Below are 24,433 nucleotides of genomic sequence, written 5' to 3' on the forward strand. Positions count from 1 at the left end.
CCTGTACTACGCTGTAATGTTCTAAGTTCTATGTTAAGTCAGCACTGAGTTTGTATAGCATGTTTGAAGGTCTATGTGGGATAGGTAGGCAAATAGGATTGGGTAGGTGGCATGAGGGACCATGGGTGATGGGCAGAGATCTTTAGGTTACATGGGTTAGTATTGACTGTTATTCACTTGAAGTTAATTACTCTTAGACAAAGTCTAAGCATATACTTTCAAATAAGAGTTTTATTTCAACTAACCACAAACGGCAAAACCCAGCCACTTCCTGGATGATTATCCTTTCTATGCATTAAATATAATTAACTAATTAGTTTAGATAAATACATAGCATTATCTGTCATTTTTACCAGCAAGAGGCTTGCAGCTAAGGTGCTCTTACCTACTCTATTTTTGTTTTGATTCCCAAGTTAAGAAGGAACATCTGTCATTTGTTTTCCACTAAAAATATAATGAACCCTGCTGTTAATGAAATGCCATTGGGAAGATTAGCATGTGGGCATCATTAAAAATGACTAATTTCATTCCTTCTGGGTCATCCAATACTGGAAATTTGGTGTATACTGTTCTAACCTTGATTTCTTCAATGTCTTATTTTTCTTTAGCACTTCAACAGTAGCATATTTCAAAATAGTGCTTAATTCTTAATCACAGACACATCCAGTGTAGCTTGAGAACCTAAAAAGTTTAACTGTCCAATTAAATGTCGCATCTAATCTGCTTCTTCCTCAGTTGTAGACTCTGCCTTTTGTGAAGATCCGGTCGGATTTATCATGTGCTATTAACATTCTCTAGATGTTGATTCAGAGTTATTGTGAACTTAGTCTGTCTAATATCTAATCCTATCATAATTAAAATCTTCTATAGTGCGACTTCTAATTTTGAATTCTACTTTAAGCCCATTAGTGACAACATTTTCAAATTCACTACAACTAACTCACAAAAATCATCCAAGTGTATCATAAAGATGCCTGCAAGTCTCCCTCCATGATGCCAATGAAACATGGCATGGTTGGTTTTTTACCTGGGTTTTATAGAAAGGACCTTGCTGAAAAGTACTAACTGAGGCATCATTTACGCCATGTATAAAGTTAACTTCCAAAGCATCCCAAATATGTTTGCCACCTCTTTTGAAGGATGAATAAACACTTGCCTTTTGAGCTGATCTTGTAGGAATGCAGATTTAATATCAACTGACCAAAATTCTCAAATTTTCTTGCTAACAAAGTCAAGAAAATCTTTTAAATTGCTTTGCCTGCTGTAGGTAAATCCAATCTGAAATTTTGGTCTCTCAGCTTTACTCCAAAGTTTCAGACCACTAGCCTAGCTTTATCCTTCGATGTGCCATCAGGAAACACTTTTTCCCATGCATATTCATCACTGTTTTGGTGCTGAATATCTCCTATCTGGCATCTGTGTGTATCTCAAATTCTCTCCAGTGTTGTAATTTTTCATTTTTTGTTATTAACTTGCCTTCTAATGTGTCCATCATCTCTAACTATGGGTTCTAGATCACATGGACTTCTGCTGGTGACATTTCTGGTCTGTACTATTGCCCATATCACTTTCTGGACTGCTACTGTTTGACTTCCCAATCCTGTCAATAGGTTTCCTTGCAACAGTTTGTGATTTCTTTCTGGAGGCATGCTTTCTCCCAGATCTACTACCTGAGTTTACACAGTGTTTTCACACCTTCCATTTTTGAACTTCATGTTCCCAGTCCATCGACTGAACTTCCTACCTGTTATTTTGTACATGCAACCATTTTATACATTCCAGTGGCCTTTCCGGCTCTACTTACAGTGGTTGACATTTCTCCACTGACTAGCCCCACCTGGTAAATATTTGACTTGAGTAGCAACTTTTGCCAATTATCCTTTGGGATCAATCACCTCACTGTGGTCATCAGAACAAATCTGTTCATTATAAAACCATCAATTGAGCAGTTTGATCCTCGCAGCTGTGAAACATTTGGATATGCACCATATCAGTATTTGTAAATCCTTCAAAATTTCCACATTTGAAATCTATACGGAACAAACTTGAAGAATAAAAATATTTACCTGAAAAATTTGGTTCCAAAGTTGCATAATTATTATTTTTCTGTCTTAACTAGCAAACTTTCCCAAGGCTTCTCTATTGTTTAAACTTCCTTCCCTTGTATGACATTATATCTCTCTGATTGTGACACTAAGATTGGTGGAGTAGCAGATAGTGAAGGGGACTGTCAGAGAATACAGCAGAATATAGATAGGCTGGAGAGTTGGGCAGAGAAATGGCAGATGGAGTTGAATCTGGACAAATGCAAGGTGATGCCTTTTGGAAGATTCAATTCCAGAACAAACTACACATTAAATGGAAAAATCCTGGGGAAAATTGATGTACAGAGAGATCTGGGTGTTCAGGTCCATTGCTCCCTGAAGGTGGCAATGCAGGCCAGTAGAGTGGTCAAGAAGGCATACAGCATACTTTCCTTCATCGGACAAGGTATTGAGAACAAGAATTGGCAGGTCATGTTACAGCTGTATAAGACTTTGGTTCAGCCACTTTTGGAATATGCGTACAATCCTGTTCGCAACATTACCACGAAAGGATGTGGATGCTTTGGAGAGGGTGCAGAGGAGGTTCACCAGGATGTTGCCTGCTATGGAGGGTGCTAGCTATGAGGAGAGGTTGAGTAGATTAGGATTATTTTCATTGGAAAGAAGGAGGTTGAGGGGGAAGCCTACAAAATCATCAGAGGTGTAGACAGAGTGGATAGCAAGAAACTATTCCCAGAGAGGAGGACTCAATTACTAGGAGTCACGAGTTCAAAGTGAGGGGGAAAAGTTTAGAGGAATACGAGGAAAGGTCTTCACAAAGAGGGTGCTGGATGTCTTCAATGTGCTGCCAGTGGAGGTGGTAGGGGTGGAAATGATAGCATAATTTAAGACGTATCTGGAGAGATAGATGAATGGGCAGGCAGATCGTTTGAAAATAGGCAGCAGATTTAGATGGAAGATAGGGATCGGTGCAGGCTTGGTCAGCTGTTCCTGTGCTGTAATGTTCTTTGTTCTTTGTTCTTTTGTTTTGATTGCAACTGGCTTCCAGTGGCCCTGTATATTATATTTTAAGGTTTACCAAATTCATTCTGAGACTTCACTTCAGTGAAAGCTTCTCTGCCTATATGCTGTGCTTTCAAATGTTGTAAAAATGTAAGGCTAATTGTGGTCCTTTTCCAAACTGAGGGCTGATCACTTATTACTGAAGGAAATTTAGGATCTCTGCCAAAGGCTAATTGATATGGTCTGTATTTTCTGACCATCTGAAGGGGGTTTTTCACATGGACAGCCTGCATGAGTGCAGACAATAATTTACAGTTTAGATGCTTTGCCAAAATTCAATTAAACATTTTGTCTATTATTGCATGGTTCCTTTCGCACTGCTATAAGGACTTGCTGCTGCCATATTCATAAATAGCATATTAATCTTTGCACATTTATCTCTAGATTCTTTGTTCACAATTTGCCCCATTATCAGGAATGGTCCAAGTCTGGTTCTAATACAGTTTTCCATTACCAAATCCACACCATCTTCTTGTCCTCACTACATATTATTGTCAATTGCCAGATCTGGATGTCAAAACTGCAAAATGTAACATGTAAGGTTTCTCTTTAATGTCACATCTTTGAATCCATAACCATTACCTCACTGAAATCTACTGATAAGGGCATACTTGCTATAGAGTGCAACAAGGTATTTCACCATTTCTTACAAATCTCGCATCTATCACTTATCTCTTCCTAATGCCAACCCATATTGCTGAATCCTTTTACTAAATTACTTAAACTTTTCAAAGATGGATGGACAAATTGCTATTTTAACATAACTGACCTCTTGTTTCTGAATTTCTGCTTGACCCCTGATGTTCAGTAGCTCTTCTTTAATCTTCAGTGGAGAGAATCTGTTCCATTAAAGCAATACAATAGTGCCCAAAGTGTAAATTGTAAATTCATAGATACGTCAAAGACGTTGCTTTCCACACTCAGCTTCACTTGTGCTTTCTTCACTGATGGCCAGCAAGTCTATCTCACTGAACTACACTGTGCTAATTAAATGATTACTGCTATTATACAAGGAATGACTGCACTTCTTAAAGAATTTAATGTGTTAACATCCCAAAAACAGAAACTGATGGAATTCTGAAATTGCTTAACAATGTTCCAATCCTTTTTCAGAAAGTCCGTGTTGCATTCTTGTCATTCTATTCCACATGCTTGAGATTTTTCTCCATGTCTAACATTCTACAGTTGAAATATTTTGCCACCAACACATCCACCACCAGGCTGAAACTTCTTGTGACCAATGCAATGCCTTCTCTTTGATCCACATCTCCACCTTCTTCAAATATTCCACTTTATGTTTAGTTTTGAATACTCAACTATACTGTTTGCCTCAAAATTATCAAAAACGTTATGATCTTATATTCTATTAGTCACATTCTCCTTTTATATTGTTGCCTGTAATTTGTTTGGGATAGTCAGTTCATTAACATTGCATCCTCCATTTTCTGTTGTATTGATGACTGTCTCCTTTGTGAATTGAATATTGCTGAAAAGATATGCTTTCCCAGGAATTTTTTCAGTCTATGTGGTATTTCTTCCAGCAGTATACACTCACCTATAAATTTAACTTTTTCGAAACTAAAAGTCTGTTCATGTTCTTAATTGCCAGCAGAAATTGGGAATTTCCAAACAAAATTTCTACTCTTTCACATAGTCTATTGAATTCCATCATATACTCTACCACTTAACTAACTTGCTCTTCCCAAATTTGTCAAAATTTTAGAACGCCTCACAAGCAGTCAATAAATTATCTTATTGATAAACTTTATCAATCTGTTCAAACCTTCTTCCATATTCAAGTCATCAGGCTGCCATTACAAAAATCGTGTTTCTTATCCTACTTCTTTCGTGATAAAAGAGCTAAGTCCATGCCTTGTCTTCTTTTTGGTAGAGAAACAACAAGTCCACATGGGTACTGTATTCCTGCACTGGTCACACAGTTTGTATTCAATAAGCAGAAACTTTGATTTAACAACCTTTTTCTGCCAATGTTATTCACGAGAAGTTAAATGCTCTTAGACAAGTCAAAGCAAACACTTTCGAGTTCACCATCTGTTTGACTTAGTACAAAGGGATCATGATCAATTAGGCCAATGTTCAAGCAGTGGCAGATGGAGTTTAATTTAGATAAATGCAAGGTGCTGCATTTTGGTAAGATGAACAAGGACAGGACTTAATGATAGGGCCATAGGGGATGTTGTCTACGAAAGAGACTTAGCAGTTCAGCTGCACAGTTCCTGAAAAGTTGCTTCATAGATAGGCAGGGTGGTGAAGGCAGCATTTGGTACACTTGCCTTCATTGCTCAGAATATAGGAGTTGGAATGTCATGTTGCGGATGTACAGAATGTTGGTTAGGCCACTTCTGCAGTACTGTGTACAGTTCTGCTATAGAGGAAGGATATTATTAAATTGGAGAGGGTGCAGCAAAGTTTGCGAGGATATTAGTGGGATTAGAGGGTTTGAGTTATAAAAAGAGTCTGGATAGTCTAGGACTTCTTTTCCCTGGAGCATAGGAGGTTGAGTAATGACCTTATAGAGGTTTATTAAATCATAAGGGGCACAGATACAGTGAACGGCAAAGGTCTCTTCCCTATGGGAGGGGAGTTCAAATGAGAGGGCATCAATTTTTTCACACAGAGGGCAGTTTGTAAATGGAATGAGCTGCCAGAGGAAGTGGTAGATGCAGGTACCGTTACAACATTTAAAAGACATTTGGACAGGTATATGAATAAGAAAGGTTTAGAGGGATATGGGACAAACGCAGGCAAGTGGGACTAATTGAGTTTGGGAAACCTGGCCGGTATGGACGAGTTGGACCGAAGGGTCTGCATCCATGTTGTGACTGAATGACTCTATTTAACCCTAGGTATTTAGCATCATATTAACAAGATTAGATACCAAGACTGATGGGGCTAGTGTGTCTGGGGCTGAAGGGGCATAATGGAGGTGTTAAGGTTGAGGGCTGGGGAAATACTCTATATCTTATTCTTTTATTTTAATTTTAGCATAGAGTGCTGCAACCATGAGCAAGGCTTTCTGCTCATCCTGTGTTGGAACCAGGCAGCCTCCTAGGTCGTTCTGTCCTAAATCATTTTGCATGAGTGACAATCTACCTCCCAACCCTGACCAAATGTTGGAGGCATGGGGGTGGCCATTTCCAGAAGTCTAATCATGGAGATCGGAATTGTCCCATATACTGCACCTGACCCAGGAACAAAAAGCAGAGAGAGCCGAGGCCTATCTCCTTGCTGTACCCTTGGTAAAAGTCATGGCATTATGTCATAGTTTGACAAATAATCATTAAAGATCTGAATTTGGCAAAGAATCCACGAACAAATGCAGTAATAGTATGTTCCAACGTGGGTAGTTATTGCAGTTATTTATCAAGTAGCAATAAACTGTTGGATAAATTATGAAAAGCATAGGTTAACTGAGAAATAAACCTGTAACATATCAAAGATCAAATTTATTCTGCATAGCTATTAGGTGTTAAGGCATTGATCAAAACATGTTTCTTTTCATTATTAGTGCATCGTCAATTCAATTCAGTGTTTTTAATTCTCCTTTTTTCAGCTGTTGTGAAGTACTGTCCAGTTTTCACTTCACATGTAGCTCACTACTGTCATCACACTTCAAAGATAAAAAGAGCTTTGAAAAGTAGAGTAAGAGTCACCCATTTCCTCTTGGATATTCTGACCTTGATAAAATGATCTCTATCCACCGGCATTGAAAAAACAGTTCACACAAACCACAGATCTCCACCTTTCTCATTAAATAATCTCGAGTGGATCACTTTCCCACAGAGAGAACTGTGCATTGACCTGAAACAGAGATAGACTAAAATATTGCCTTAACAGTGAAGTAACGTAGACACATCCTGGTGGAATTCATTGCCGTCCCTGATGTCTGCTGGTGAATTTTATCGGGAGGTGCCACTGCCTTCTTATGTCTTTCTCAATTGTGCTGTGGGAAGGTTTGAAGATGATCTTCTGACATCAATTGAGGCTCTTGAAGGGATCATGATTGCTGACTCAAAGCCTCATTCCACTGCCACAGGTATTCAATTTGTAGTGGACAGTGTAGCTTTCATGAGAAAACAAGGGTCCAGATGCAGTTTGTTCCTTTTAGGGTGAAAGGCAACTCTAGTAGTTTTAGGGAATGCTGGACAACAAAAGAAACTGAGGTTTTTGTCAAGAAAAAGAAGGAAGCATAGGTCAGGTAAGGACAGCAGAGATCAAATGAAGCCTCAGAAGAGTATAATATCAGAGGAGTATACTTAAGAGGGAAATCAGGAATGCAAAATGGGGACATGAGATAATTTTGGCAAGTAGGGTTAAGGAGAATCCAAAGGGATTTTATAAATACATTAAGGACAAAAGGGTAACTATGGAGAAAATAGGGCCCCTTAAAGGTCAGCAAGGCAGTCTATGTGTGGAACTGCAGGAGATCAGGAGATACTAAACAAGTATTTTGCATCAGTTCTAACTGTGGAGAAGGATATGGAAGATATAAAACATGGGGAAATAAATAGCAATATCATGAAAATGTCCACATTACCGAGGTGGAGGTGCTGGATGGCTTAAAATGCACAAAAGTGGATAATTACCTGGGACCTGATCAGGTGTACCCTAGAACTCCATGGGAAACTAGTGAAGCGATTGCTGGGCCTCTTGCTGAGATATTTGTATCATCAATAGCCACAGGTGAGGTGCCAGAAGACTGTATGTTAGCTAATGTGGTGCCACTGTTTAAGAAAGATAGTAAGGAAAAGCCAGGTGAATGACAGTCCAGTGAACATGATGCCGGTGATGGGCAAGTTGTTGGAGAGAATCATGAGGGATAGGATTTACAATGTATTTTTAAATTCTAATTTTTAAACTCTAATCTGGACTCTGGTTTCCAGCATCTGCAGTCCTTGTTTTTACTTAATGTATTTTTAAAGACAAGGACTGATTAGGGCTAACAAATATGCCTTCATGTGTGGGAAATCGTGTCTCAAAGACTTGACTGAGTTTTTTGAAGAAGTAACAAAGAAGATTGATGAAGGCAGAGTGGTGGATGCAATCTATATGGATTTCGGTAAGGCATCAACAAGGTTTCTCATGGTAGACTGGTTAGCAAGGTAAGATCACATGGAATACAGGGAGAACTGGCTGAAAGGCAGAAGACAAAGGGTGGTGGTAGAGGGTAGTTTTTCAGACTGGAGGCCAGTGAACAGTGGTGTGCCACAAGGATCGATGCTGGGTCCACTGCTTTTTGTCATTTATATACATGATTTGGATATGAACATAGGATGTATAGTTAGTAAGTTTTGCAGGTGACAGCAAAATTGGAGGTGTAGTGGACAGCCAAGAAGGTTACCTCAAAGTACAGTGGGACCTTGATCAGATGGTTCAATGGACCGAGGTGTGGCAGATGAAGTTTAATTTAGAGAAATATGAGATGCTGCATTTTGGAAAGGGAAATCAGGACAGGACTTATACGCTTAATGGTAAGGTCCGGGGGAGTGTTGTTGAGCAAAGAGACATAGAGTGTAGGTTCATAGTTCCTTGAAAATGGAGTCATAGATAGATAGGATACTGAAGAAGGAATTTGGTATGCTTGCCTTTATTGGTCACTGCATTGAGTTTAGGAGTTAGGAAGTCATGTTGTGGTTGTACAGGACATTAGTTAGGCCAATTTTGGAATATTGTGTGCAAATCTGGTCTCCCTGCTAGAGGAAGAATGTTGTGAAACTTGAGAATGCTCAGAAAAGATTTACAAGAATATTGCCAGGATAGGAGTGTTTGAGCTAAAGGGACAGGCTGAATAGGCTGTGGCTGTTTTCCATGGAGTATTGAGGCTGAGGGGTGACCTAATAGAGGTTTATAAAATCATGAGGAGCATGGATAGGATGGGGGAGCCCAAAAATGGAGGGCACTGGTTAAGATGAGGGGAAAAGATTTGAAAAGCACACTAAGAGGCTACTTTTTCCACGCAGAGGGTGGTTCGCGTGTGGAATGGGCTGCTAGAGAAAGTGGTGGAGGCTAGTACAATTGCAACATTTAAAAGGCATCTGGATGGGTATATGAATAGGAAGGGTTTGGAGGGGTATTGGCCAAATGCTGGCAAATGGGACTGGATTTACTTGGTCGGCATGGATGAATTCGACCAAAGGGTCTGTATCTGTGCTGTACTTCTCTGTGACTCTCTGAGACAAACTGAAAAGCAACCCTTCTCTTGTTTGTTTGCAGGCTCTTTGGGATGCAGAAGTTCAAAGACACTTAATGCCTTATTGAGGGAAATGGGGAGAAGGTGCCTGCTATGAGACAGCTTCCTACCCTTACCCTGAGACAATGAGCCTTATTCCACCCTCACACACCTGTGAACTTGAATCTTTAACTGATCCCAGTCGTTTCCTGGTTGCGTTGCTGGTACCTGCCAATACTTCCTCAGGGGTGCTGCCTAAAATGTATAGTTCCTCACTTGTAGAGGGACTGTAGGGTTTAATTTTCACCCCTTGTGCCCTTAATCTCTGGAACAGCGTGCCTTTGACCCGTTATGTATTTGAGAGACACTAATATAGATGAGTGATCACTAAAGGAAACTCTTGTCAGCTCTCCAGTTGGCAAGCAACCTTTCTTAGCAACCACATATATCATATTCTACCCTCCATCAAACTACAATACTTTAAGAAAGTTTACACATGATTTGAAGTCTGAAAAAAATTGAATGAATCTGAGGATTCCTAGTTTAACAAGGCACATCTAAAAAAAAACAGCATTATATAAATGTACACGCAGGTCACCTGTGCCTTTAAGACAAAAAGAGAAATCTGAAAACAGAAAGAAGTCTGCTTTAACTCCAATGCCTTAGGGAAGCTTGCATAATACAGTTGCTGCACTGTGCCGCCTGAAGGAGTTTTGTAGCTAAGTAGTCAAAGAACATTAGTACGAATGTTGAATCCTGTATTGTTCAGTCATTGTAATTTAAATATCGTGAAAGCTTTAGCAGAAACTGTTGCTATGCCACAGAGGTTAGTAATGTGTCAAGAGTTGGCTCCCAGCTCTGCCACCAGTTTCAGTCCTGGCTGTCTACAGATCTGGAGCTGGAGGCCACAGAATCATAACTATGGAGATTGCAATTCTATTACTTGTGGTGCTGGCTACTGTTAACCTTGTAAGTCCTTCTGACATACAGCTGTCAAAAAGATCCCTTCTTCAAGGAAAATGCAGTTTTTCTCTTGGGGATGAACTGTGTCTCATGACTGTGAGCAGGAAAGCTGACATTGCTTTGTGTTCTGTTCAGGTGCTGACACTTGGAGCAGAACAACGCAGATGTATCATTAATCACCCCAATTGTAACCTTTCCAACAGTTAGTTGAGTGATTTGAAATAATTAAAATCACTATTTTCACGATTATCACGTCAGCAATGAAAAGCCTCATTGCAATTGACTGTAAAAGGAATTACATAATTTTTGACGTAATATTCAAAAACCTATCTTCCAATATAAGAGTTCCAGAATTTTAACCTCTGTAATTCAAAATAAGTTTTGCTTATCCATTTCCAATATTTTGGTTTAGCAATGTTCTGACTAATAGTGCAAACAGCTTTTGATTAACACTAAGATGGGAAACATAATGAAATAGTATGGCAAAAATTAAGAGTCCTGCAGAGTTACATTTTCCTTCAGGCAGCATAATCTAACAGCTGAAGGAAGGGCCAGTCAAATTTTCCTTTCTCCTGAGCAGGGTAAGTTAATAAGGCTCCATGGAAGTTCAAAGCAAAGACACACTGAAGTATTTTATATACATTGACAGGGCTCAAGCTGAGTGCTTTTAATAGTTTTGCAAACAGCTATGGAATAATTATCTTTTGTTGGAACAGTGGAAGATATAATGGAGACTAAATTGGGTGGTAGCCAGCAAAAACAGGCATGGGAACCATGATGGGCAGTTAATGCCAATTCAATACGATGGAGGCAGCAAACAGATTTCAACTTGTGTGAGTGATTGCTTCATACAGCCAGCGCTCAAGGCGTATCATCAGAGGACCCAAATCAAAGCTTACTTTCATCAATTAAAGCTAGCCTGTACCTCTTAAATGAAGTGGAGTACTATGGATGGAGCAACTACCGACAGTCATTCAGGAGGTGAGGCTAAGCTGGGAGGCTGTGAAGAATGGCATAACATAACAGACAGCAAGCTCCAAGATTTTCTGCTGTTGATTGCTTGAGTGACCTTAGTGGAGGAGGTAGAAAATAACAGACATGTCCAATATCTACTGGATATTATCTAAGCTTATTTTCAAAAGACATTGGGAGCCAATAACAATGGGCAATAATGCAAGTAGTCAAGCCCCTAGGAATTACATGAATTTCTTGGATCTCATATGAGTCATCAAAACCTTACCTTTTTCAAAACTACTGAATGCAAATCAGTGTTTTTGGGTTAGACTTCTCAAATGCCTCACTACATTATTGACCACTCAATTCATTATGGGCTGAGCTGAGCATTTGTTGCTGGGGTGGTGGCCATCTTTTCTGTCTCTCTGATATGAATTTGAGTTATTTTTCCCAATCTAGTTTTTTGTTCATAAAGTTTTGTTTACCCACCAATGCAACTGATGTTAAACTTTCTCAACTTTAAATAACCCCTTCAGCATTTTAAGCAAACATGCCTGGTCTGGAGCTTCGAAACACAACTCCTTATCCTAAAATAACCTTTTTTTTATTAGTCCTGAGCTACCCCCTCTTTCTAACAAGCAATGATTTTACACATCCAGTTCTCTATCATATCCAGAACCTTTTATCTAAAAGGCTAAATCACTGCACTGTTTGTTTTGATTGCTTGTAAAGCCTCCCAAGAGGAGAACATATCCCCATCATTCGACAATCATGGGAGACTGATTAGCAAGCTTAGATCTCATGGAATACAGGGAGAACTAGCCATTTGGATACAGAACTGGCTCAAAGGTAGAAGACAGAGAGTGGTGGTGGAGGGTTGTTTTTCAGACTGGAGGCCTGTGACCAGTGGAGTGCCACAAGGATTGGTCCTGGGCCCTCTACATATTGTCATTTACATAAATGATTTGGATGCGAGCATAAGAGGTACAGTTAGTAAGTTTGCAGATGACACCAAAATTGGAGGTGTAGTGGACAGTGAAGAGGGTTACCTCAGATTACAACAGGATCTGGACCAGATGGGCCAATGGGCTGAGAAGTGGCAGATGGAGTTTAATTCAGATAAATGCAAGGTGCTGCATTTTGGGAAAGCAAATCTTAGCAGGACTTATACACTTAATGGTAAGGTCCTAGGGAGTGCAGGTTCATAGCGCCTTGAAAGTGGAGTCACAGGTAGATAGGATAGTGAAGAAGGCGTTTGGTATGCTTTCCTTTATTGATCAGAGTATTGAGTACAGGAGTTGGGAGGTCATGTTGCGGCTGAACAGAACATTGGTTAGGCTACTGTTGGAATATTGCGTGCAATTCTGATCTCCTTCCTATTGGAAAGATGTTGTGAAACTTGAAAGGGTTCAGAAAAGATTTTACAAAGATATTGCCAGGGTTGGAGGATTTGAGCTACAGGGAGACACTGAACAGGCTGGGGCTGTTTTCCCTGGAGCGTTGGAGGCTGAGGGGTGAACTTATAGAGGTCTACAAAATTATGAGGGGCATGGATAGGATAAATAGACAAAGTCCTTTCCCTGGGATCGGGGAGTCCAGAACTAAAGGGCATAGGTTTAGGGTGAGAGGGGAAAGATATAAAAGACACCTAAGGGGCAACTCTTTCACGCAGAGGGTGGTACGTGTATGGAATGAGCTGCCAGAGGATGTGGTGGAAGCTGGTACAATAGCAACATTTAAGAGGCATTTGGATGGGTATATGAATAGGAAGGGTTTGGAGGGATATGGGCCGGGTGCTGGCAGGTGGGATTAGATTGGTTTGGGATATCTGGTCGGCATGGATGGGTTGGACCGAAAGGTCTGTTTCCATGCTGTACGTCTCTATGACTCTATGAGAGAGTGAAGAGCATCAAGTTCCTCGGAGTGACAATAACTGACAACCTGTGCTGGACTTCCTACGTAGATGCAACAGTCAAGAAGGTACCTCTTCTTCCTCAGGCAGCTCAGGAAATTTGGCATGTCCAAAGGGGCCTTCACCAACTTCTACAAATGCAGCACTGAGAGCATAGTGGTCTGATATGGTAATTGTTCTGCCCATGATTGTAAGAAACTACAGAAGGTAGTATACACAGCTCAGACCATGGCAGAAGCCAACCTTCCATCCATGCACTCCACTTACATGGCTCGCTGCCACGGAATGATTGCCAATATTATCAAAGACCCCTCCCATCCCAGAAATGCTTGCCTACAACATCTTCCATCAGGTAGAAGATACAGGGGCCTGAACATACGCACCAGCAGGTTCAGGAACAGCTTCTTCTTGGCCATTATTAGACTGATGATTAGACTCTCCCATCTCAAATAATGCTGATCTTGCTAACACTGACCTCATCCAATGCACGTTCTGTGCAATGCAAACTGTATGCCTCTGTCTAAGTCTTTTTGATCTGTACATTCTTGCTTACTGCACTGCTTGAAAAACAAAGCTTTTCATTTACCTTGGTACACATGACAATAAATCAATCAATCAAAAAATAAAACTCATTACACTCAATACTATATCTTTAATGAGTAAAAAATGAGGTCTGCAGATGCTGGAGATCACAGCTGCAATGTGTTGCTGGTCAAAGCACAGCAGGCCAGGCAGCATCTCAGGAATAGAGAATTCGACGTTTCGAGCATAAGCCCTTCATCAGGAATAAGAGAGAGAGAGCCAAGCCGCTGAGATAAAAGGTAGGGAGGAGGGACTAGGGGGAGGGGCGATGGAGGTGGGATAGGTGGAAGGAGGTCAAGGTGAGGGTGATAGTGGGGGCGGAGAGGTCAGGAAATCACTATGGCTACATAAATAATACAAGTTAATCATTGAACCCATTTAGGCTTAAGAAAATACACATGCCACCAGTTCAAAACTCAAAAATCCAAAATAAATGCTATTAAAAAACATACAAATCACATGCCTCACATCACATGTTCATATACTTCACATCACTCTCACTCACTTTGTAATGCTGCAAGCCTCACATCTGTATCTCACTGATTAGAAATGGCAGCAGCTGAGCTAAGTAGCATGATGCATACTCACTGCACCCTCTTTCTTGCCAGACAAGATGGTGCATAACTGGAAGTAGCAGGAGCTAAGTGGAGAGAAGAAACAGATCTGTACTTGTTCTGTGGGGAGGATGACATTTCCAATATTGGGATGACCATTACTGAGGTCGTGCCTAATAGTGGATGGTCATAATTGAGACCATGGCCATTATTGGGATGAGCTGAAAAATGTGTTGCTGGAAAAGCGCAGCAGGTCAGGCAGCATGCAAGGAGCAGGAGAATTGTCATTTTGGGCATAAGCCCTTCTTCAGGAAGAAGGGCTTATGCCCGAAACGTCGATTCTCCTGCTCCTTGGATGCTGCCTGACCTGCTGCGCTTTTCCAGCAACACATTTTTCAGATCTGATCTCCAGCATCTGCAGCCCTCACTTTCTCCCATTATTGGGATGACCATTACAGAAACCGTGGTCACATCTAGGATAACCATCATTGAAAATATGGTCACTACCAGGATGGCCACTACTAAGACCATGGTCACTACTGGGATGACCATTACTGAGACCATGGTCACCATTCAGATGACCATTACTAAAACCAGTGTCACTATTGGGATGACCATTACTAAGACCACGGTCACTACCATGATGGCCATTACTGAGACTATGGTCACTGCTGGGTTGACCATTACTGAGACTATGGTCATTATTGAGATGGCCATTACTGAGGCCATGGTCACAACTGGGATGGCCATTACTGAGATTATGCTCACTGCTGGAATGGCCTTTACTGAGACTGTGGCCAGTGACAGGTATTGAAATCATGAAAGTTGCTGTAGATTAGTGGTACCTTATCCTATTTCCAATGTCTCATTTTTGCTCAATTCAATAGATAGTCTGGACTCAATTAATTGCAGAGCTCTGATATATAAGCTATAGATGATATTTCAATTTTCCCATTCCTATCTGACCAAAGTGCTCTTTTCTTTCAAATACCTGGGAGGTGAATTTAGCCAAGCAGTGAAGGAATATCAGGAGAGGGTAATGATAAAGGTACAGTCCTACAATTTGTTTTCATACTTGCAACCACCAGCTCAGGATTCTGACACTCTGCATAGCTCAGAGGATAGATTAAATTGTGATCAGTAGGTAGTGAAATATTACAAGTGAATAGACCACAGTCAAAGTAAGAACTGAGAATAGTGTGTAGGTACCAGCTTGTTGAAGGGTCTGTTCTCATGAAGGTTCCACTCCTGACAGCAGAAGAGAACAATTTGTTGAGGTAATTTACAGAAGAACATAGATGGATATGAACGTAAAAACGATCAGTACATTGGGATGTCTGCCAAAACATTCATTCAGGAGTCTAACACCAGTGTGACACCTTTAATACAAAGGTTGAAGCCCTTCCTTTTCAGCAGGTTCCTTTATTTTGCATACCTACAAACCCAATCATCACACAGCAAAGAACAACAAATGTAATATCTCCTAGTTGTAGCAGAAGCAGAGCTACCTGTGCCTGATGTCTGCACAGGAAGCTCAGCTTGCTATCCTGGAAGCTTAGACTCCTCCCAACAAGGCCAGGATGACACAGTGTCTCAGCAATCCAGCAACCTCGCCTCCAAACAATGACTGGGTTGCTGGGGGAATGCCCCAGTGAGGTGGCAGAGGCTGCCTGGACACAAAACTACTACCCTTTTAAACTCAGCTATGATCCATATGAATAGCTGGACATTCTCGAAGGGCTGTATAGCTTAATATTTCTCCTATTTCTTACACACTTAAGTTCTGTTTTAGGAAGATAGCATTTGTCTCCGAATCCAGTCACTTTGTGGCGCCCTTGCTGTTGTCTGCCAGACAACCAGCCATTTTGCTGCTGCCTATGCTGAGCTGATTCAATTGAAGGTACAGTCTTCAAGACCCACACTGCTTGAAGTGGTTTTCCAAGACTAGAGTGCCCTTCTTTGAAAGTGAGCACACTTTCATCAATGATGCTGTAAGTATTGTGTAGGAGCACAAGGTCAAACAAAGTTATACAGAGAACAAGCTCTCAGGGAAAAGTGAACAAGCACTGCAAACAGTATTATGGAACTTGTAATACTCAGAAAATAATCCCAACATTCTGCCCATTGTTGTCAGAATTATTCTGCACATTTCTTATCAGGAAATAATGAAAAGTCTTACTCTCCTGTCACCAATCACAAGTCCAACTTTCATTTTTTTACTGATGCCTACCATCGTTTATGATAACTGAATGAAAAAAAGCTGATTTATGATAAAATTCATTCCTTTTTATTTTCTTTACATAGTTAGAATAAAAATATGTTAAAATGCAATCAAATGGATTTAGAATAGAAATGCAAAGGATTTATATTGATCACACAAAGGAACTTTTTTGTGTGAGACACTGGAAGATTAGCACAAAGATATGCTAAATGACTGAAGTACTCATATCACTAGCCAAATGAAACTTGAGGTCTAGCACACAATTTTGCTGCTAATTGCTGATTATCATAATGTGAACTTGTCTGGAGATGATAAGCTAGAAACCTACACCATTTGCACTCATGTGGTGATTTTTTGGCAATTTGGGTGAAACAATTAATGTTGACTCCACGCATGTGTTGCAGAAGTTGCAGTATACTCTGGTTACACATGATGGCACATTGCATGATTGGGTTTCAAGGAGTGGGTGCGCAGGTTTTCTGATGCAGTGCTGGTGGAGGAGGTCCAGAGGAGGAGACAGGGGCTGCACTCACAGAGTTCAGAATGCCTCCTCATCCTCTTTAACTCATGTGCGAGCTCAATAACTCAAGAGGGAAGTGAGGGATACTGACCCGAATTGGTATCAATACCAGAATTACTTCTGAAGTGTTAGGAGGGGAGGTAGAGGGGCCAGTTAACCAAAACTAAAGCCATCATAATACCACAAAAGCCTTTTCATGATCACCAATTGGCACTTTAGCAATCAGCTATTCAACAGACTTCAGATAGTTGTTCCTAGTCTGGCTTCAATACCTTTACCAAGACAACACCTTTAGAGTGTGTGCTAAAGCAACATACAAGCACAAGCTCTCATCCAGGACATCCCTTTACTATTTTAATATTTGAGTTTACATTGACAGTGCTACTTTTGACATATGCTACAATAACATTAAGTGCAAATAATTGTCACAATAGACTTGATTAGTGGTTTCAATAAACAAAATACTAAAAAGCATTATTTAATTAGACCGGGTCTTACCTATTACGGCATTGGGTGCCTCTTGGTCTGTTGATACTGTATTCCATCAATCCATCAAAAAGTGAGATCAAATTAGTTGTGGAAGCAGGCAGCAGACAGAGGGGGAGAGAGAGAGAGAGACACACACACACACATTTGTTCATGTACAATCAGACAGCACATCATAATCCTAAAATAGCAAAGCCAGTAGAACAAAAAGAAATGAGCTTTCTTCTTTGAACATAAATTCAAAATGAAATAGTAATTATTTATGTGTTTCCTATTTCAGAAAATATTTCAACTTCATTTCATTAGGAGCTAAGACTAATAACATTATGTAAGAATGTCAACACACTGGGGTTGATCCTAATACAGTATAAGTCTGTGAGGAACTGCAAATAATTCATGAAGAAGGGCTCATGCCCGAAACGTCGATTCTCCTGCTCCTTGGATGCTGCCTGACCTGCTGCGCTTTTCCAGCAACACATTTTCAACCCTAATACAGTATAGCCAAGTTGGCATTAACTAACTATGTAACAATCATAAAATGCTTGAATCATTGCCCATTAATGTCATGCACTGATTTCCACCATCTTTAACTGGGCCTGTTGCCTGCTGCCTGAAGTTGTGACCTGTATCAGGCTGTTTACCTTTAAATTCCATAAAACAATGTCTTATAATGTAAACCAGACTCCTTTTCCAAACAAAACTAAGTGCACTATGTCTTACACATGCTTCAGCCAAGGCTAACCCTACAAGAAAACTCCCAAACCTTTTAACTAGAATGAGGAGAAACATTCCTCGAGAACTCTCAGAAATACTGTTTCTCCAACCTTCACCCTTGTGAACTTCTGTCATCTACCCATGGACATAGCTCATTGGTGAATGGAGGTTCAGTTATCTGACTCCCAAAATGTAATGGATCAGCTTAAAAGAGGTCCAGACAAAAAAGTGCACCAGCCTTCTGATTCGTTACAGGTTTGTCAATTGCAATAAAACAGTGCAGCTTCTAAGTTGTTAATGCTAATATTAACGGATAGTTCCTTTTCTGCTAAAGTAAACACAGCGAAATCAATTTTTGCACAAAATCAAAAGAAACGTGCATGTTATATAATGTATCAAATATTCATCTATGAATATCATCTGTTGTTTGTATAGACTTCCCCATCTTCAATATCTAATTTTGTTTTTTTTGCCCGTGGATTCATGGATACCATGTGTAAAAACGGCTTTATGCAATCGGGATTCAAAACTAAGTCCAATTTAATTTTGTCAGCAAAGACATGATGCCATTGTAAATACAACACACAGATCTTAGGACAATGTGAGTCAATAGAGTCAAAGAGTAGACAGTCTAAAATACCTATTGTGACAGTGCCCTAGAATAGCATATATATAGTCAGAAGTATTTATGCTGTAGAGTAACAGGCTTTGAATCAGTTTGCTTTCTGGTCCACATTTTAAAAATGCATTCTAAAATCACAACATTTTATTTTGCTTATTTTTGAAGATGTAATAGAAAAATCATATAATAGTACAATTAAATAATTACAGAAAACTCCTTCTTTTAAGTTTATGCCCATATTCTGATAACTAAAATTATATTCTTTCACATCCCTCCAAATATTTGATGTTGAGCTTAATTCAGAACCTAATTTTCATGAAAAAGTTTATTAAAAATTTCCATACAATGAAAATAGAAAACAGATTACTAAATCTTGTCTACAGCTCTTTTCTTAATTCATTTATTCAATGTTTTAATACGAAAATCCCCAAATCAATTAGCAAAGTATATTAGCATAGAAATTTCAGATATTGATCTTAGTGGATGAGCACATCCATTGGAAATTCATTTCTCTGTTACTTTGACAGAATCACAAACTTGCTTAAAAATAAATACATTAAGATAGCAATATTGAGATAGCATGATATTGTTGTGATATCATGTCTGTTAAATATTGGCAATGGTGATTTGCACACTTTATTTCAGAAAAAAAGGATGAGCTGTAAGCCACATTCTATCTCCATAAGAAATCTCTAAGCAAACTGATGAGCAAGCCTCATTCCTGATGAAGAGCTTATGCTTGAAACGTTGATTTTCCTGCTGCCTGACCAGCTGTACTTTTCCATCACCATACTCCTGACTCTGATCTCCAACATCTGCAGTCCTCACTTTCTCCTAGTTGATTATAACCTTATTGTAAAGCCTCTTCCAAGGATGCCTACCTTGAAGAAGTTCTCCTCTTCTCTCTACAAGGGTCCAACCTTTCACCTTCATCCTCACTTTCATCTATCTATTGCATTCCCAGCCACCTTCTCCCCAGCCCCACCCCCACTCCCATTTATCTCTCAGACCCCATGGCCCACAAGCCGCATTCCTGATGAAGAGCTTATGCCTGAAACGTTGATTCTCCTGCTTCTCGAATGCTGCCTGACCTGCTGTGCTTTTCCAGCACCACACTCTTTGACTCTGATCTCCAGCACCTGCAAACCTCACTTTCTCTCAAGCAAACTGATGGTACGTACTCATGGTAATTGGCAAAGACCAACATATTTGGATTGGGAATTCTATCCAGTTGGAACCATTGAAAAAACGGGTGGAGAATTCGCTAAGTATGTGTTTAAGAAGCATGGCTCTTTAGAAAGGAATCTGATTCTATGATTTGTATTTTGCCAGGATTATGTACCTATTTACATGAATACATTTTTAGCATAGGATTTTCCCTGTCACTGTTATTCTTTTTATTTCTTTCTCTTGGATTTATTGACTCTTGCTGACAGCTGTATGATTCCATGGATGGCAGTAACCTCTTCTTCCCTCCTTCTAATCGGAAACCTAACTGAGCATTTATAATAAGTAAGACAGTGAATGCTTGACTGTCAAGTCAAATGCAATGAATATTTCAGTCAAACCACTTTTGTCTCCAAACATATTTCTAGAAGCATCGATTTAATAGCAACACGAGGCAGACATCTGGCTACTCAAGTTCATATGGCATAAAATCTAAATCTAATGTTGGAGATCTGAAACAAAAACAGAAATTGCTGGTGAAACTCAGTAGATTTGGCAGCATTTGTGGGAAGAAAGCACAGTAAAGGTTTCAAGTTTGGTGACTGTTCATCAGAAACATCAACATCACCCCAGATGCGGCCAGACCGGCAAAATTTCACCAGCAATTTCCGCTATTGTGTTTGAAGTCTCCTGTTGTCCTGGCAGAAGGTTGAAACTGTGGCTTAAAATTTGAATCAACCTGGTCTTTTTAGTTGTATATGATTCAATTTTCCATTTGGGTTTAATGCTGGGAACCAAACTGTTGTGGATCAGTCACATTTTTTTTCATTCTGTGAAGACCGTACCTTTTCTATTTTTCTGTACTTTAGATTGTGGATTGAAATGGGAAAATGATTTAAAAAAAAGGATGTGCAAGAGATTGCTGAACTTTTTAAATACAAATTACCACCAGCTATTATAAGTGCTTTTACACTTTTGTTTAAACAATGAAAACAGGTTATTGCAGATAAACTGACTCCAAGGAGATGTGTACAAACAGACTTAGCTGCCAACAAGTACCTGATTGGTCTGCAGAGTGGTGACCAGATATGATTAAAGCTTTCTGCCTAACAACAACTATGTTATTGGGTCATGTGTAGCTGAACAGTTTATGTATATGAACAATATAGCCAGAAGCCTTTAGACCGCTGGAAGAGGATGTGGTGTTCTTTTGAATGCCTGAAGAAATAGCTGAAATATGAGAAATTAAGTTTCCTACTGAAAAAGGATGAGCTTCAACCTTCATAATACAGGTGTCAAACTAGTCGTAAACTCCTGAATGCACTGGCATTAAATGGATGTTTTCTGGCAAGTATCCCAATGTACTGATCATTTTATGATCATACCCATCCATATTCTTCTGTGAATGTCCTCACTAGTTATTGGAAGCTTTAACTATCAGGTCAGAGACCTTTTAAGTTGTAAAATAGTTGTGTACCTCCTGCAATCAAGCAAAAGCACGTGGAGAAGTGAGATCAAAGAGCAGCAAGCCAAAAATATTATCTTACTAAATCCAATGGACAGGGACCATTAAACTGCCTTTCCAGTTTTTGGCTCCACTCATTATACGAACTTTTTTTCATGTCCGTATGAGTTCGGTGGGGAGTTCATATGGGGGTTCAGAGTTTTAACTAATAGAGTTGTTTCACTGCAAAGTTGCTTACCCATATAGAGAGAATCAATTCATTTGGAATAAGTAGTAATTCTTGTTAACTGCTGAAACCTGATCCATGTTTTTCATGATCCTGAGTCTCAGAAAGAACAGATAAATTGGAAAATTTTATGCACTTTTATAAAACCCTGAACTTTTGTGACAATGCCGGGAATAGAGTGGTTTGGTTTCCATCACGTTACACCCGTAAAATATAACAAATCACTGATGGAATGTGAGTGTGTCTGGCTGGGCCAAGGTTTATTGCCCATCATTAAGTGTCCATCAAAATGTGATGGTGAGCAGCCTTTTTGAACTGCTGAAGTTCATTTGGTGTAGGTACACCCATAGTGCTATTTGAAAGGAAGTTTCAGGATTTTGATACAGTAACCAGTGAAGGAGCAGCAATATATGTTCAATTCAGAACAGAAAGTGGCTTGGGGAAAAACTCCAGGTGGTCGTATTCCCAAGTATCAGCAGCCATTTTCAGTCCAGATGATGGTGGCCATGGGCTTGGAGGGTGCTGTCTAAGGAGCCTTGATAAATTTCTGCAGTGCATCTTGTAGATGGTACTCACTGTTGCTACTGAGTTTTAGTGGTGGAGGATTGAACGTTTGTGGATGTGGTGCCAATCAGGCCCGCTGTTTTGTCCTGAATGTGACAAAGGTCTTGGGTAATTGTGGTTGTATGTTCGCCGAGCTGGGAAATTGACTTGCAGACGCTTCGTCCCCTATCTAGGTGACATCTTCAGTTCTTTGGAGCCTCCTGTGAAGTAATGCCATACTGTGTCTTCTGGAATTTATTTGGTTCCGTTCCTGCTGCTTCCAGTTGCCGGTTCCGGTCGTTCGGTGTAGTGCCCGGTGCATTGGGTCCAGGTCAATGTGCTTGTTGATGGAGTCTGTGGATGAATGCCATGCTTCTAGAAATTCTCTGGCTATCCTTTGTTTAGCTTGTCTATGATCGTTACGTTGTCCCTGTCGAATTTGTGGTCCGTATTATCTGTGTGTATGGCTATTAGGGACAGCTGGTCGTGGCATTTATTGGCTATTTGATGTTCATGGATGCAGATTGTTACTTGTTTGCCCTCTGTAGAATTTCATGCACACTTTACATGGAACCTTGTAAATTACGTTAGTCTTGCACATTATGGTTATCAAGTCTTTTGTCCTGGTGAGTTGTTGTCTGACCGTGGCTATCAGTTTCTGGGCTGTCATGAATCCCAGTGGTTGGAGAAGTCTGGGTGTCAGTTCCAGAGATTTATTTGTGTAAGGTAGCATGGATAATGAGTTAGGTTGCGACATGCCCTCATCACGTTGTTTGTTTGTTAGCCATCTGCGGATGGCGTTGTGGGGATAACAGTTCTTGGTGAATATTCTGTAGAGGTGTTCTTCTTCCCTTCGTAGGTTGGAAATGCTGCAGTGTCTTGTAGCCATTTTGAACAGGGTGCTTATGCAGTTTCTCTTGCGTGTGTTTGAGTGGTTGCTGTTATAATTCAGGACCTGGTTGGTGTGTGTGGCTTTCCTGTACATTTTCGTGGTGCATTCACCATTCTGTGGTCTTTCTATCATTACATCCAGGAATAGGAGTTGATTGTTGGTTTCCTCCTCTGTTGTAAATCTGATCCCTGTGAGTATGATGTTGATGATCTGGTGTGTGATCTCGATTTCTGTTCTCTAAATGGTAACAAAAACATCGCCTACATATCTGATCCAGCATTTGGGTTGGATTTGTGGGAGGACTGTTTGTCCCAATCTTTGCATCACTGCTTCTGCTATGAGCCCAGAGGTGGGTGAGCCAACAGGTGTTCCATTGATCTGTTCATATATCTGGGTGTAGAATATGAAGTGTGTTGTCAAGCACAGGTTTAAGAGTGTGAGTATGCCATCCTTGTTGATAGGATCCCCGTCGTTCTGTTTTGCCTGTCCAGGAGATTGGCTATTATCTCTCTGACTAGAATTTTGTCAATTTAAGTGAATAGTGCCGTTACATCAAATGCGACCATTGCTTTGTCCTTGTCTATGTTTATGTTATTGATGTTGTCTAGGAATTCCTGTGATGATTGTATGGAGTGTTAGACAAACCTTGAACTTCTTGGATAATGTAAGAGCTGCACCCAAGTGCACGATGTATTTCATCACACTCCTGACTTGTCCCTTGTAGATAGTGGGCAGGCTTTGGGGAGTCAGGAAGTGAATTACTTGCTGCAGGACTCCCAGCTTTTGACTTCTTCTTGCAGTCACTAATTATATAAATAGTCCAAATCAGTTTCTGGTCAATGGTAACTCCAGAGTATGAATAACGGAAGATTCAGCAATGTTAATGTCTTTGAATGTAAAAGGGCGATTGGATTTTTTCTTGTTCAAGACAGCCACTTCCTCAGACTTATGCAGTTTGAATATTACTTGCCACTTGTCAGCCTGACCCTGGATATTTTCTGGGATATTGTCCATTTGAACATGGACTGCATCAGCATCTGAAGAGTCATGAAAGGTGCTGAATATTGTGAAATCAGCTGGAAACAGGTTTGTGGAGTTGTGAGAAGTTGTGGATGGCAATGGCCATCACTGGATTGAAGAATCATGACAGTACAGAAAGAGGCCATTCAGCCCATCTTGTCTGCACTGATCCTACAAAGGACATCCCATCCTTGACCCACCATTCCAACCCATCTCCGTAACCCCTGAATGTTTTTTTTAACCATGGTTAACCCACCTTGCCTGCAGATCTCTGGACACGATGGGTAATTTAGCA

The 24,433-nt window shown here is 40.2% G+C and overlaps 1 protein-coding gene across 1 annotated transcript in view; it reads right to left on the reverse strand.

Moving 5' to 3' along the window:
- Positions 1-24,433, reverse strand: part of ptprt (protein tyrosine phosphatase receptor type T) — a 1,408,195-nt gene that overhangs the window by 206,000 nt on the left and 1,177,762 nt on the right. Inside the window, exon 18 of the mRNA XM_060836083.1 lies at positions 17,502-17,537. Coding sequence (XP_060692066.1) covers positions 17,502-17,537 — 36 coding nt within the window. The remainder of the gene's footprint in view (positions 1-17,501; positions 17,538-24,433) is intronic.

The sequence above is a fragment of the Hemiscyllium ocellatum genome, chromosome 15 (assembly GCF_020745735.1).
Source record: "Hemiscyllium ocellatum isolate sHemOce1 chromosome 15, sHemOce1.pat.X.cur, whole genome shotgun sequence".
In the NCBI taxonomy this organism is placed as follows: Eukaryota; Metazoa; Chordata; class Chondrichthyes; order Orectolobiformes; family Hemiscylliidae; genus Hemiscyllium; species Hemiscyllium ocellatum.